The sequence below is a fragment of the Ictalurus furcatus genome, chromosome 16 (genome assembly GCF_023375685.1).
Source record: "Ictalurus furcatus strain D&B chromosome 16, Billie_1.0, whole genome shotgun sequence".
NCBI classification, from domain to species: domain Eukaryota; kingdom Metazoa; phylum Chordata; class Actinopteri; order Siluriformes; family Ictaluridae; genus Ictalurus; species Ictalurus furcatus.
The window spans coordinates 23,413,914-23,430,051 of record NC_071270.1 but is presented as its reverse complement, the minus strand read 5'-3'; the positions used below and the strand labels follow the sequence as shown (position 1 = coordinate 23,430,051).

Genomic DNA, 16,138 nt, shown 5'->3' with positions numbered 1-16,138 from the left:
GACGCGGTGTGAAGGAGGTAAACATGATTAGACGGAGGTAAACATCTCTACAGTCCGTTGATCTGTTATATGTCAATATATCTGATCGTTGATCGTATGCAGACGTGGAGTTGTGGTTTAATACACACCCCTGCTGAGGGCTGAATTTTTACTCGATGTCCCATGGTGATGATGATGCAGCAGTTCTTTCCCTGCTCTCCCACTCACCCAGCTCCTGATGTGATTACACATAGCTCCACACTCAGGGTGTGTTTAATAAAGAATGCTTTTCAGCACGAGAAGCTCTGGGATATCTCAATGTCTTTCTCACACACACGAACACACACTTGGCCCAGGGGGTTAGCGCGTTTCTGAGAAACATGACCTCCCCTGACCTGACAGTGGGAACAAGCAGAGATTAAAATGTTCATGTCCTGACCGCTGAAAGTTTTAATCATGATGCGTAAAATGGATGGTTGTAGTGTTCAGATGGATAAATGACGCATTATTATACATTTTACAGGTGGAGCGCAAGTTGTTTGTTTTTTTTTTTTTTTCCCCACCCAGACTTTCAGGGAGTGAACAGTATTGTGGGATTTGAAAAGGACAACACGTGCAATGCTCTTTTAAATCTGTGCCTTTTCATTGGGACAGATTTTTATCTCAACAGTACAAACTGTGCCAGAAATACTGCCTTCCTTTAGTACAGCCTGGTGATATGACTATAAAATAGCAATATTGTGGTAAATTTTGTTGCTCTGTCTCTGTGTGTGTGTGTGTCTCTCACACACTATTCTTGCCTTAATGAGCATCAGCACTTGGCTATGCTATTCCAGACCGTTATTGAGCATTCACACTAACCGGGTTTACCTATTACAGTTAGCGTTGGAATTTTAAACAACCTCTCATCACCTTCAAACCTACTGAGTCTTCAAGATTTTCTAGATTAGTACATCGTTTTTATTTATGTTCTAGATTTGAGGCGCAGGTCATGACGACATTCACGATGACGGCGGGAAGTTCTAAAGCGCACCTGTTATGGTTTTTCAGATATTACCTTTCCTGTAGTGTGTCATAGAGCTGTTTGTGAATGTAAAACGTGTGCAAAGTTTCAAAAATCAAAGCGCACGACAAACGGAGTTACCGACTCCCAAAAGAAGGAACCGATTCTGAACGGCTGAAACGAGTCGTTAGTGATTCCAGACTCACTTCCTGTTCACACCTACGTATGTCTGTAACAAAAAGCTCCGCCTCTGGTCTTCATCGGCTGCTCGCTGACAGCGGTAGACCGATCATTACAGACTGGGACATCTGACCAATCAGAGCAGAGTATGCTCTCTGAAAGGAGGAGTTTAGAACGAATCCTTTAGAACGAGTCGTTTTTGACACTAGGGGGTAAAAGGTAATGCTGCAGTTTAAATGATGAGCACGTTAAAGTGTTCTTTGACCTCGGTTGCATGTGAATCTATTGTATGAGACCGCAAACAAAATTAGGCACGTTTCAAATCCATAATAGGTGCGCTTTAAAGAAAGACAGAGTTTGTGAGTATGTTTGACATTGCTGTTCATCGCGGAGTTGGCTTATGACATCTCGAGCTGATGGACCGGGACGTTTTGGCTCTGATGTGCCATCCAGTGAAGGTCCTCAAGATGTACTTGGAGTACACGTGCGACATATTTGAACGACGGCATTCCGATAGCAGCTGCTTCCGCATGGTCACGCAGCGTATAAAACAGCCTTTAGTCTTAAAAAGTGGAAAGAAGTGGCTGATTTTCTGAACTGTTCCTGAGTTCTGTTAAAAAGAATGAAATAATGTGATGTAAATGTTGTATTGTGAAAATGTGTGTGTGTGTGTATATATATATAAAAGAGAGGATTGATGGGTTTATTATGTCCCCCCACAGAGCCGAGGACATCCCTCCTGAGGTGTTGAGACAGAGAGAGGCTAAGTGGCTGGAGATGCTGAACAGCTGGGATAAGTGGATGAGCAAGAAACACAAGAAGGTGAGCTCACATGTCGCGACAGTAGAGCGCCGTTCGTGATTGTTTGGGGTTCAAGTTCTATCTAATTTACAGACAGGGCTGTCAATCAAGCAGGCACATTTGAATATTAGGCCACGCCCACCCAGACACTTTTTTTTTTTTTTTTTTTTTTTTAAAAAAACAAACAAACATTTTTCACTTTAACGAGTATTTAATATTTTTAAAAAGCATTTAACTTTTTACACACACACATCTCTGATTCAGCTCCATGAAGCATAATGATTAACTAGTATTATTGTATTATCACTAGTACTAAACCGGAATGTACTGGTTATTATATTTTTGTGTCATAACAATATTTATGGTTTATAATATAAACAAACAATTGTCATGGTTTTATATTATAAGCAAATTCGTACATGTTTAAAGATACACAAGCTGTATTATTTTGAGACTAATTAAATAAGAAGTCAGTTGACAGCTGTGTTTCCCACAACGTTGAAAATATAAAAGAAAATACGCCAAACGTCTACAACAAACGCAGTGGAAATATGAGTGTTTTCACTTTTACTAGCGATATTTCAAGATTTGTACTGTAGAAGATGTTGCTAAGATTCCAGAGCATGATGTGTATAATGAATAAAAACCTGACCCTGTCTGTCTGTCTGCCTGCCTGCCTGCCTGTCTGTCTGTAGGTAAAGGTGCGGTGTCAGAAGGGCATTCCACCATCTTTGAGAGGTCGTGCCTGGCTCTATCTGTCGGGAGGAAAGGTGAAACGGGAGCAGAATGTAGGCAGGTTCCAGGTAAGGAGTGATCACACACTAAATCTAAATCTCTTAAACATCCCCTGAAGTTCTCCAACCTGCATGGAGGCGTTTTACTCGGTAGCACGAAATAAACTGATTCAGTATTCATCATCATTATATATCAGCACATAGTGTTTCAGTGACCATAGAAAAATACATCTTTTAGCTCATTGTGTGTGTGTGTGTGTGTGTGTGTGTTAGGAATTGGACAGTGAATATGGAGAGCCAAAATGGGTGGATGTAATCGAGAAGGATCTCCATCGTCAGTTTCCCTTTCACGAGATGTTCGCTGCACGAGGAGGCCACGGGTCAGAACCAACCCTTAATGAATGTGTGTGTGTGTGTGTGTGTGTGTTTGTTCGTATACATGTTGCTTATGTTAGTGTATATGTGGTTTATGTGTGTATGTTGTGTGTTTATTCTCTACACGAGGAGGCCACGGGTCAGAACCAACCCTTAGAGAGTGTGTGTGTGTGTGTGTGTGTGTGTACGCGTGCACATGTGCAGGCAACAGGATCTGTTCCGAGTGTTGAAGGCTTACACACTTTACCGGCCGGAGGAAGGTTACTGCCAGGCTCAAGCTCCCATCGCTGCTGTACTGCTCATGCATATGCCCGCTGAGGTTAGTACACACACACACACACACACACACACACACACACACACTCTACATGTAAATAAGTTAACAGATTACAGCTGACACTCTTCATTTGTTGCTATTTAGGATTTCTGATCCCATGAGTATAATTTTGACTCCTAGCAATGTGAACTCAAGATCAATGTATCCAGCAGTAGTTGTTATAACAAATAAAACCAAATCTGACTTAAAGTTCACAAGATTGTATTTCCTCCTTGTGATTTTTTTTATTTTTTATTTTTCCCACCTACGCTGGACTCTTATCGGCTGCTTTTCGGAAAATTTCGCTCAGAGTCGTCCGTTTATAAAAAAAAAAGAAAAAAAAGAAACAATTTTTCCTGTAAATAAAATGTTAGTGTTCTAATGAAAGAAATGAATACGTCGGCACGATTATATTTTTGTCTACGACACCGATTTCAAACATTTAATCCCGCACCTTCAGAGCAGAAGGTTTTTAAACCTCATGAGGAACATTTTGGTGTCCACAAACTTTTGACCTGTAGTGTAGCTCTGAGCAACTGTTTGTGTTTTTGTTTGTTTGTATTTTAGGATGCATTTTGGAGTCTGGTGCAGATCTGCGAGAAATATCTGCCTGGTTACTACAGTGCAGGCCTGGTGAGACAACACGCGTACACACACACACACACACAAGCACAAAAGGTGAAACTGTTGCGTAATCTCGTGGCGTAAAGTTCAAACTCCTTAAGCGCGGATCAGCAGATTTGAGCTGTTCATTACCAGCGTTCTGACTCGGCATAACCGACTGGTCATAACGAGCACGTCTCAGAGAGACCCGTCAAACACCCTGAATAAACAAGCACGTGCTAGACTTCATTCTCACCTGCTTTAGTAGGTCTCATGTCATGGGATTACCATACTGATGTATTTTAATTATACATCTAATCGCACGTGATGGGTAAACTGTAATATATCATGAAAAACCTCAATGCAGGGTATAGTAAAAACATTTACAACTGACCAAAACACCATGATGGTGAGCCAAGTGTCTTCTGTCTGCATGCTTACGTGGAGCTATTACACTTCCCAACTACTACTGCTCTAGCTAGTGTAGACATCTGCATTCATCCCCTCCCCTATGAATTACAGTTTAATTCCTGCATGTGTAAGAAAGTGCGCACATGTGTGTGTGTGTGTGTGTGTGTAGGAGGCGATCCAGCTGGACGGTGAGATCCTGTTCTCTTTACTGAAGCGCGTCTCTCCCGTGGCTCATCGGCACCTGAAGAAGCACAAGATCGATCCGGTGCTCTACATGACCGAGTGGTTCATGTGCGCGTTCTCCCGCACGCTACCGTGGGCGTCAGTGCTGCGCATCTGGGACATGTTCTTCTGCGAGGGTTGGTTTCCTTCACACGCACTTAACAGCTCGGTATCTGCGGTATATTTTCCGTAATGGCCGTAGATTGTTTCTGTTCGAAACGTCATACTACGTGAAAGTGTTCTCACGCAGTTAATAAATGACCGATTTCCGCGCAGCCGGAATTCTCAGCAAGCGCTGCTTTTAGATTAACTGAATGGTTAACTGACTTTACATGCTGATTTATCACCTGACTCAACTCCAGCTGATGCAAGTGGATAAGTAGATAACAAATATTTTGCGGGTCTGTGTTCGTTTGTGTGGCGTTTAGGAGTCAAAGTCATTTTCCGTGTGGGCCTGGTGCTTCTCAAGTGCATGCTGGGATCTCAAGAGAAGCTAAAGGCGTGTCAGGGTCAGTACGAAACGATGGAGAGACTTCGAGCCGTAGAGCCATGCTACATGCAGGAGGGCTTCCTCGTTAAAGAGGTACACCGCACACACACCCACACACTGTTTCACACAGTACATTTGAAACCCACTCTTGCATTATTTTCTAAAAAAAAAAAAAAAGAGGATCAGAAACCTTCATGGTTTCCTTTCACACTCTAACAATCTTTTTGCCACGCCCATCCTAAACTGTGAACGGATAACATTTTCCTCTTGCGCGTCCGAGCCTTTACGGTTTCATCTCGCATGCAGGCATGTAGGTCATGATCTCTTTGTCATGGCATCAAGACAGGGAACAAGTAACCCCACCGGTCCATCTAGTGGGCAGTGTGTGTCACTGCAGGTCTGATGGGAACTTTGATATGCTGTCAGTCTAAAAGTCGTTTCCAACTAGTGGTTTCGTTGGTCTTGTTTCTGCATTGGATCATGTGTTGCCTTTTGGCCAAAATGAACTCTGATTGCTGTATCGTATGTTTTATTAAAATCCGGTTATAAACCACAAAACCAACCTCCTGTGGTGTTCTTTGTTTCCAGTTGATCTATGCAAAAGATGTCTGAGGCATTGAATAATGCAGTTTTGCTCTGCTTTCGGGTTTCAGCTGTTGGAGAGATGGACGTCTTCACACTAGTATAACATTTATATCTATGACTCTAATGTACTGAAGTGATTTAAGTGAAAAGATTTCAATGCATCTTGGGTGCATTCATTTGTGTAGCGCTTTTAACAGTAGACATTGCCTTAAAGCGGTTTTACGGAAATCTGGATGTAGATTTAGACCTGTATTTTTATGTTCATATAAATCCAGATACAGTCCTCAAGACTCTTGAAACAAAAAAATAAACAAATCTGATCGTAATTAGACGTAAATGTTTTTTTGCTGCATTTTCTGCCCTGAGGTTCTGAGCATATTAGTGTTGTCTCTAGTTCCTTTGTTGTAAGTCTGTTCCACCATATTCAACACGCATAATATAATCATGTCTCCCTCACTGAAACTGACAAGAACAGAGGCCACACCCCCTTCACTAACACTGACAAGCACAAAGGCCACACCTCCTTCACCGAAACTGACAGATACAGAGGCTACACCTTCACCGAAACTGAGATATAAAGGCCACACCCCTTACACTAACACTGACAAGCAGAAAGGCCACGCCCTCCTTCATTGAAACTGACATAGAGGCAACACCCCCTTCACTAACACTGACAAGCACAAAGGCCACACCCTCATTTATTGAAACTGACAGATATAGAGGCCACACCCCCTTCACTGACACATATATAGAGGCCACACCCCCTTCACTAACACGAACATGTATTGTCCCTTGATTTTTCCTCCAGATTCTGGAATTGCCGGTGTCTGAGCGGGACGTCGAGAAGGAGCATCTCGCCCAACTCCGACGCTGGAAGGAAACACGCGGAGAGCTGCACTGCAAATCTCCTCCCAGAATGCACGGCGCTCGTGCCATCATGGCCGCTGAGCCTCCCAGCCGACAGGACCTGCAGCAGAAACCCACCATCGTCGTGCAGCCGGCACAGATCATCACCAGCTCCGAAGACGACGAGAGAAAGAAGGAGGAGAAAAAGAAAAGCAAGGTGGATAAAAAGAAGAGCAAGAAAGACTCTTCGCTCGACACAGCCAATCGGGACCAGGCACCGCAGGACCATCAGGCTTTACCCAGCCAATCACAGGCACTCCTAAAGGACACAAGTCTTCAGGCATCCAATCAGAGCCTGAGCAGTTCAGAGCATGACACGTACCTGTAGAGTGCCACACGGCGGTCGTCCTGACCTGTGTCTGAAGACTTCAGGCCCAAACGGCCCACTCTCAGGTTTCTGTATCAGGACTGCAGTTCCCAGAATGCAATGCTGTGGTTTAGTTTTCCTTTACATCACATCCATGTGCTTCATGAAGAAATTTGTATGTATTGTAAGTTGTTTTTTAAAAAGGTTTTTTTTTTAAATTGTTAAGGACCAAGAATGCATGAAAGCCACGTTACTTTCCAGACCGTATTTTCCAGATTATAAGGCGCAAAGTGGAATAGTGTTTTTATTTAGCAGTTGTGAGATTTCAGCAGTGGGGAATGTACACTACCATTCGATTACTGCTTAGATAATAATGAAAATGCAAAACATTATGCTAGCTACAGACAGCACTGACCTAGCGACTGTAATCAGACACACAAAAGCCACTTAATAACGCTCAAATACAGCAACACTAATGAAAAACTAACTCAACTACACCAGCATTTTAGAGGCAGACATTCTGGACAAAGGGGCAGTTTGTAATTTTAGAAAGTGTTTCTAGACCTAAAATAATATCATTTTAAAGAGGGCTTAGAGCAACTGTAACACACACATACAAAATATTATTATTTTTTTAAATTTTGTAAGCAGACAAAAAGGACTTATAGTCTGGAAAATGTGGTGCATTTAGACACACACCGACTCGGAAACATCACTATGTGATGGCAACCTAAAAGGGCTGAAATTTTCATCATCAGGTGCGTTTTAGCAGCTCAGTTTTGTCGTCTGATGAGCAAAATGATGCTAATGTACCAGCATGGCCAATGGAAATTGGGAAGTGCTTGAGCCTTGATAAGAAGCCAACACGAGTGCTTAAATTCGCTGTATCTGCGTTAGAGTTGCGTCGGTTTTTATACTGTAAGATTTACAACGCCATTATCACAGACTGTTTAAAAATCATTCCATCTGGGAGGAGCCTTGGGAAGTTGTTTTTCTTATTTTGTCCCTCCCATAACACAGCGGACCAAATTCTCGGCTTCGACTGAGGGATCGCTACGAGACATGCTGTTTTTGGAAAATATTCGACCTTGAGGTTATAACGCATCATTGTTTATTATTTTCCTATAACACCATGTCCTGGAGTGATCGATTCCTCTTAGACCACGGAAGTTTGCCACCATTAACAACATTTTTATTAAACAACGATATGTCGTACTTTTTATCCATTATGGTTGCTTTTAATGTTGCAGAGATGAGAGATGAGGAAACATAAACTAAAGCACATGATGATAATCTGCGTGGGATTTTTGGTTAAACCCGCATGTAGTTCATGGGTTTTGAGCACTAGGGGGTGCAACATGTCTTACTTTGTCGTGACCTCCGACTTGAAGTAGGGCCTCGGATACACACAGTATACGGTTTGACCTTATCCAAAACTCATAGAGGCTAATGTTTTCTGTGACAGGACCCAACATGGCTGATCTGTCATTTACAGTCAGTCTGATTTACAATAGAATTATGCTAATTACAGATTATGATTTGGATTAGTATCGGGTCTGTCCTATAAAAAAAGAGAACAAAGAGATTTAGTCACGCAAAGACTGCTTGTGAATGAGACAAGTGAGGGGCTGTAGCCATTGAGGACGTTTATAGACGTGCCAAACTTATAAGTAGGCCAGTCAGATGTAACTTTTGATTTTTAGATAACGGAGATATTTCACTTGGGGGATATTTACACCTAAAAGCATTTATTTTCTTTCAAATGCATTTCTTATCCTCACAAAACACACGCGCTTCCATTTTAACCAACACCCCGTCAGTCCACATCATGAGTCTGCTCCACAAGTGTAAAATCGTGATTCGTTTAAATCACACACACTCGCACAGGTCTACTCGACAATAATGCGGTGACTGTACTGCCCTGAATTTGCAGTACGAGGTGTTTGATACGATAATGACACTCGGTAGATACGGATATAAACACAAATCTCCTGTTTATTCATACCCCAGGGTCTCGGTTCACGCCGTCATGACGCTTTTCTGACGCATCCGACCCGAGTTCTGAATAGGCGTGTGCCGATATTCATTTTCATATCCCGATAAATTTGTTCATCTAAACAAAACACAAAGGGTAACAATGATTTTCCAGAAAGAAAAAAACTAAACAGTATTACGCATGCTAATTATCTAAGGAATAAAACACTTCAGGATGTGCTGTTTTAGGGAAATTAATCAACCTGAAGTTGATCACACCACCCTGAGTGTTTTTCCTGTAACCACATGAAGTGTTTTTATTCCTCTTATACCACACACGGATTTGCCAGCAACTACATCTTAATTTATTAAAGAACACCACACAGTAATAATAAAAAAAAAAAAATAATAATGCAATTTACAGTTGTGTTTAATGGCATTTAAATGCCCCCCCCCCCCCCCCCCCCACTCTCCCTTGAATTAAGGTTTGTTTAAAAAGACAAAAACAAAGACGGCTTGTTATGGAGAATCTCAAAGTCCTCTTCAAGTTACAGCTTCACCTCTGAACGTTACAAAGTCCTTCCAATAATCCTGAATAAACATCACCATGTCAACAATTCCACACGTTTACACATGTGAAGCGAGTCCCTCTAAATCAGTCGTAACTACGGAAACGATAATGCATTCATACTAAGTTGTGCATTAATGCAAACCTTATAGCTATCGTTTCGGTCAGAACTGCTGCTCTAGGGGGAAAAAAAAACAACAAAACATACTAATCAACCCCTTCTGACCAATCAGGTTTAAGAGTTCAAGCGCTGTCGTATAGTTCATATAACTGATTATCGGCACATGCCTAGTCCTAAGATTCAGATTGTACGAACAACGTGAATGCGTTTAGCCAAAATGCATCATGATTAGAAATATTCGCCTCGGAGAGAATTCTCACGTGAACACGTCACCTCCTTCCCCTAAAGCACTTCCTGTTTAAAGCTTTCCTTATTAGTTATCAGATGCGAGAATGGTGTTATTATGGAGAAATTACAATCAGTTTAAATGTAAAGATGTTACTAGGCTTTGTTTTAATGGGAAACGTGATTCTGGGCGCTTGGGAGGAGTGCGCACTTGGGAAATCTTTCTTTTAAGTGAAAGTGGATTGAGACACTCCTGGGAGACTTTCACAAAACTCTGATAATCCGTGAACATGCTGATAATGAGAAGAAAGTGTGCGCGTCTGTGTGTGTGTATATATATATATCTGTATGTTTCAAAAAAAAATGTTTATGTATAGTGTCATGTAATGATATTCTCTGTAGATCTGTGTGTGTGTGTGTGTGTGTGTGTGTGTGTGTAGTGTTGTGTTGGAGAGAGGTGTTTTGCACTTTGATCTCAGTTTTTGCATTTCTCTGACCATTTATGGACAAACAGAACATATTTTCTTGATGAATCTATTTTGCTTATTGTATATACAGGAACATGACCATATTTGGACATTTATAGATTTATACATTGGGAACAGAAATGCAGCTTGTCTGTCTTCATATGGATCTATATTTAGATTGAGTTTGAATTTCTGGTTAATGAAGAGATGTTTATAATGCTACAGGCTTTCTGTCTTCTTGTGTCTGAACTCCGTTTAGAGACAAACTGTGTGATGAAACTGTCGAGCTCAGTACACGCAGGTAAGGACTGGAACACCGCACACCTGAGGTGTATTACTACTTGCCATCATGTCCACACAGCTTGTAGCTACACTTCCATCTATCTCTCTCTCTCTCTCTCAGGTGTACAGTTATTCACTGTAATCAGTCGGTTGCCTTGCATATGTATTGGCACCCCCGTCTTTCCTGTACACTGCTGGTCAAAAGTTTGTGGACACTCGACTGAACTGTTTCTCATGATGTTAAAAGCCTTCTGATCTGAAGGTGTGAGATTTAAATGTGTGAAATCGGCGTCGTAGACAAAAATATAATCGTGCCGACGTATTCATTTCTTTCATTAGAACGCTAATATTTTATTTGCGAAAATAAATCTTTTTTTTTTTTTTTTTTTAAACGGACGACTCGGAGCGAAATATTATGAAAAGCAGTCGATAAGAGTCCAGCGTAGGTGGGAACTCTAATACGGTTTAAAAATCATCTCAGGGAAATTCCTCAAGAAATCGGGTGAGAAAACGCCAAGAATACATTTCTGGAAATTCTAGGCGAAAAGGGGGTCGACTTTGAAGATGATAAAATATTATATTATTTTGATTTATTTAGGATATTTTATCACAACATAATTCCCATAGTTCCATTTGTGTTACGCCGGAGTTTTGATTATTATTATTATTATTATTATTATTATTATTATTATTATTATGAAATATGTGTGTGGGGGGTTTAAAATAAAGAATGAGTGTGTCTAAACTTTTGACTGGTAGTGTACATAGATGAATATATTAGATATTATTTGAGTGGTGTATGAGTGTATACAAGTAATGAAGGCTAGAGGATGATGACCACACACTGCAGGGAAAAGGATGGGATCTAAAGTGCTATAAAGTTTGTTTCGAATTTTCACATCCTCAGCATGTGCTGTTTTTATATATTCCTCTTCTCTATATCGCTCAGAGCCGACGCATGCAGAGTCTCTGCGTCGTTACGGAATCAGGAAGGGAAAAAAAGAGAGATTGAACGAGGGATGGGAGAGGTGAAAGAGTGTTCTGTGTGGATCGTCCTCCCCCGGACACCTGGTCCTCTCGCACGCTTTAGGCTCCATGTCAAGATTTGCATCTGAACGGTGCTGGTGCTTCTCTCTCTCTCTCTCTCTCTCTCTCTCTCTCTCTCTCTCTCTCTCTCTCTCTCTCTTTCCTTTCCCAGCATTTCACTGCATCCTTCAGCGGATGTCACACACACACACACACACACACACACACACACACACACACACACACACTTGCTGCTAACTTTTATGTGCATGCAGCAAGCAGTCATTATTAATACATCACAGTCGTAGCGTACTAATAGTAATGTAATATTTTACTATCAGAAATAATGCTCAAAACAAAATGTGTCAAAACTACTGCCGTACATCATGAATGAAGGAATATGGACATCAAATATAAAGTGTTATATATTGATATAAAGACATTTTAGATGGGGGAGGGAGGGGGGGGAGAGGGGGAAGGTGGTTGTCGTCGTAGGACCTCATTACACCACAAAGGAAGCCGTGCAGCTGCTTCTTCTGTTTAATCAGTTTAATCACAATAGATTCTATTTATCGCCCATCTCACTTTTAGAGAAGGAAGAGGAAATCCACCGAAATGATTCACTTGTTTTTGGCTTCTGCTGAATCAGCAGTGTGTCCTCCATCTCTAAAGACAAAAGATACTTTAGGATGGGAAATTCTGTGCTCTACCTCCAAGCTGCAAGGTCCCCGGTTCGATCCCGAGCTCAGGATGCTGCCTGTGCACAGTTTCTATACGTGTTCTCCTCGTGTCCTTGTGGGTTTGCTCCGGTGTCTCCGGTCTCAACTCTAAAACTCCCGAAAAGATGCCAGGAGGTAAACTGGATGCGCTAAATTTCCCCTAGATGTGAAATGCCCAGTGTTCTCCAGGTCCACCACGACCCTGACCAGGATACAAGTGTTTACCGAATGGATGAGCGATTCTGAAATAGCCGTGGTATTACATATTTACAGATTTCAACGTTTGTAGCACTTCTCATAATCATCATCATCCGTATCACTTCAAACTTCAGGAGGCGGGACCTAGTGAGCGTAATAATGAAGTCAGAACTACATTTGGTGTACATTGTGTCTGTTGCATGTCTTTATGCCGTGTGCAACCGCATTGCTTCCTGTTTTCTAACATATGGACTGGCATTAAAAACTCACACACACACACACACATTGCTCTGTTCTGTGGTCTCGATGGCTCTGTGGTTTAACTTTGATGGTCGCCGTACAGAGGACTGGCGAGAACTTGAAACCACAAAGAGGAAGTTTGGTGGATATTTATTAGCCTGTAATGCTCCCTCTTGCTGTAGGTGTAGCGGATGTGCATCCTCATGATGCCACACTGACACCTTTTCTGTTCTTTCTTTTCCTTCTGCTGTCGTTCAGTCAGCACCGCTCACTTCCTGTCCCTTTCGCCGCAGGTTTTACAAGATGAGCCCCCGTCATGTTACACATACTGGCTACTTCCTACTTCCTGTTTTCACATAATTACCCCGGTATATATGGTGCAGAGAGGTGTGGAAACAATTTGTAATGGAAAAACAAAAGAAAAACAGGAGTTTTGATTTAAAACCATGTAACAGGTTGTTGTGCTTCACTGTTCTGGATGGATCGAGAACACTCAGAGTGAGGCTCGATGGGACACCAAACACACAATAATGCATAGGGGAAATTTAGTGTAGCCACTTCACGTACTGGCACTGTGGGCGGGTGCCGAGTCCTGCTGGAAAAGGAAATCAGCATCTCCATAAAGCTCGTCAGCAGATGGAAGCATGAAGTGCTCTAAAATCTCCTGGTAGACGCTGCATCGACTCTCGACTTGAGAAAACACACTGGACCGACACCAGCAGATGACCTGGCAACCCAAATCATCACTGACTGTGGAAACTTCACACTGGACTTCAAGCAGCTTGGATTCTGTCCCTCTCCACTCTTACTCAGACTCTGGAACCTTGATTTCCAAATGAAATGCGGCATTTCCTTTCATCTTCAGTTTGTGTACTGAACCAGACTGAGAGATTAAATCTTCAGGAAACCTTCGCAGGTGTTTTGAGTTAATTCGCTGATTAGAACTCTTCTCAGGTCGACGTTCCCGTATTATAAATTCTTTATTCTAATATTTTGAGCCACTGGATTTTTGATTTCCGTGAGCTGTACGCCGTAATCATCGAGATTAAAACAAAGAAAGGCTTGAAATATTTCCCTTCATGTGTAATGAATCTATAATATACGAAAGTTCCACTTTTTGAATTAAATTGCCGAAAAAATGAACTTTTCCACGATATGCAAATTATTTGAGATGCGCCCGTGTATGTATATGCATGTATAATGATAATTATTATTATTATTATTAATATTATTATTTTTATTACTTGTTCTAACAACCCAATACAACAAACACATACTGTATGAGCTTTAGAGTTGGTAAGACGACACGGCTGGAAACGTCGAACCCACAAAGCCCTGCAGATAACCTCCGCTTGCTGACCTTCACGTCACCATGTCACACTTTACAGCCCCGATGATTTACATCTTCAATTTCCAGTTATTACACATTACAGCATTTCTTTCAGTCATCACCGTTCAGTCATAATTAAACCGTCTCTGCCATTTTGTCGTTTTGTTTCTGGCTGGGTGTAGTAGCAGATGATGTTACGGCTGTTTGGAGCGTCTGACAGATTAACACTCGGCTAATGAGCTTTTTTTTTTTTTCTTCCTCCAATTCCCTTCATAATCCCCAGTCTGCTGTCTCTATTTTTCTTTTTTTTCCCCACCCTTTCTATTTTTTTTTCTTTCTCTCTCTTACAACTTGGTGAAATCATTCTATAACCGTGGGTAGGAAAACACGATACGCTCGCTGTTCAAGTGGTTAGTTCTGAATACACTGTTGCTAGGCAACCGGGAAATATGGCACTAGCAGATTACTAGGACAAAGTTAAGTCTTTTTTATACGAGTAGTGTACAACGTAAAGGCACGTTAACGGAGGAAATGAGTCAAGTATATTGAGAACATCGACATTTCCCTCGGACTCGGTGTGAGCAATAATACACTTTAATATGCTTAGCAACAAAGCTAACCGAACCTCCATGGCTTTCTGCCGTAAGGTAACAAAAGTATTTTTCATATTGCTTAAATTTCATATTGCTAATAAATATTCTGATCTCCTAACCACAGGTAAAGACAGTCGTGTATTCAGCGTTATGAATACTACTCCAGCTAAAACCTCAAATTGAGCCTGAGGTGGTTTCATGCTGATACATTCCTGGTTTCATTCTGAGACATTCCTGCGTTCTTCACATTTATCGCACGTTTATCATGGGACGTCTCGCAGAGTGTAACTGTGGGCTGATGGGAGTGCAACTCGGCACAGATAGTAACGTGTTTAACGTCACACACTCTTGAGAGGACGTGGCCTGAGAACGTCAGAGGTTATCCAATCTTCAACGGTCCAGTTTGGGTGAGCCTGATTCCTGATCCCTGTCAGATTCCTGTTCTTTGCTGCCAGGAGTGGAACCCGATGTGGTATTCTGTTGTTGTAGCCCATCCGCTTCAGGGTTTGTGCATTCTGAGATGCTTTTCTGCTCACCACGGTTATAAAGAGTGGTTATTAGAGTTGCTATAGCCTTCCTGTCAGCTTGAACCAGTCTGGTCTGGAATCTCCTCTGACGTGTCTCATCAAGAAGGCGTTTCAAGCCACAGAACCACCGCTCACTGGAGGTTTTTTGTTTTTCGCACCATTCTCTGCACACTGTGTGTGTAAAATCCCAGATGATCAGCAGTTTCGAAAACACTCAAACCAGTCCACTCAAACCCTTCCACGGACAAAGATGGCATTTTGATGTTTGATGCTGTCGACTGAAGCTGAAGCTGAAGCTCTTGACCTTGTATCTGCATGCTTTTATGCATTTTGCTGCTGCCAACACGAATTGCTGACTGGATACGGATGAATTAGCAGCTTTAAAGGCGTTCCTATTAAAGTGGCCTAAGGTGCATTTTAGCGTTCCAGTTCATCCCAAAGGTGTTCAGTGGGCTTGAGGTCAGGGCTCTGTGCAGGACACTCGAGTTGTTCCACTCCAACCTTGGCAAACCATCTCATGGTTCATGGAGCTGGCCTTGTGCAGGGGGGCGTTGTCATGTTTGGGTCTCTTGGTTCCACATACGGGTGTGATAGTCAGGTGTCCGCATACTTTTGGTCATATCGTGTATATGCACAGAGGTAGAACGCAGCCTACGTGTCCGACAGCTGTGTACGTAAAGGTGTGTGTCTTAAGGAAGTTCAGGTCAAAGTTCAAACAGATGCTTTTGCAGTCAGGAGCTGACAGGAAGTGGATTTGCCTGTTTACGGTTTGTGCAGGACGGCTTCGAGTTGAATGAGCAGTCACACTCGACCTCTGACTTGCGCATGTTTAACGTCGGGTTCATGCCTCCGTGGGTTATTTTGAGCCGTTGCGGATTCAGATAAGACAATTGTCTTTTATTTAGTAACATAATACATTTAGCACACCTGATGCTAAACTAATCAAGGGCTTCATT

At 42.0% G+C, this 16,138-nt stretch overlaps 1 protein-coding gene across 2 annotated transcripts in view; it reads left to right on the top strand.

Moving 5' to 3' along the window:
* The window catches only part of tbc1d10ab (TBC1 domain family, member 10Ab), a 21,212-nt gene extending 10,295 nt beyond the window's left edge, over positions 1-10,917 (top strand). Inside the window, exons 2-10 of one of the 2 annotated variants that reach the window (XR_008388134.1) lie at positions 1,885-1,984; positions 2,659-2,766; positions 2,971-3,077; positions 3,277-3,391; positions 3,956-4,021; positions 4,572-4,761; positions 5,053-5,207; positions 6,508-7,096; positions 10,527-10,917. Coding sequence is in view for 1 of the 2 variants with exons in the window: in XM_053645356.1 (XP_053501331.1) it covers positions 1,885-1,984; positions 2,659-2,766; positions 2,971-3,077; positions 3,277-3,391; positions 3,956-4,021; positions 4,572-4,761; positions 5,053-5,207; positions 6,508-6,933 (1,267 nt within the window). In the remaining variant the exon portion in view is untranslated. Of the gene's footprint in view, positions 1-1,884; positions 1,985-2,658; positions 2,767-2,970; positions 3,078-3,276; positions 3,392-3,955; positions 4,022-4,571; positions 4,762-5,052; positions 5,208-6,507; positions 9,333-10,526 lie in introns of those variants that run through there. The other variant, XM_053645356.1, reaches the window with a different exon arrangement.
* The last annotated feature ends 5,221 nt before the right edge of the window (positions 10,918-16,138 follow it).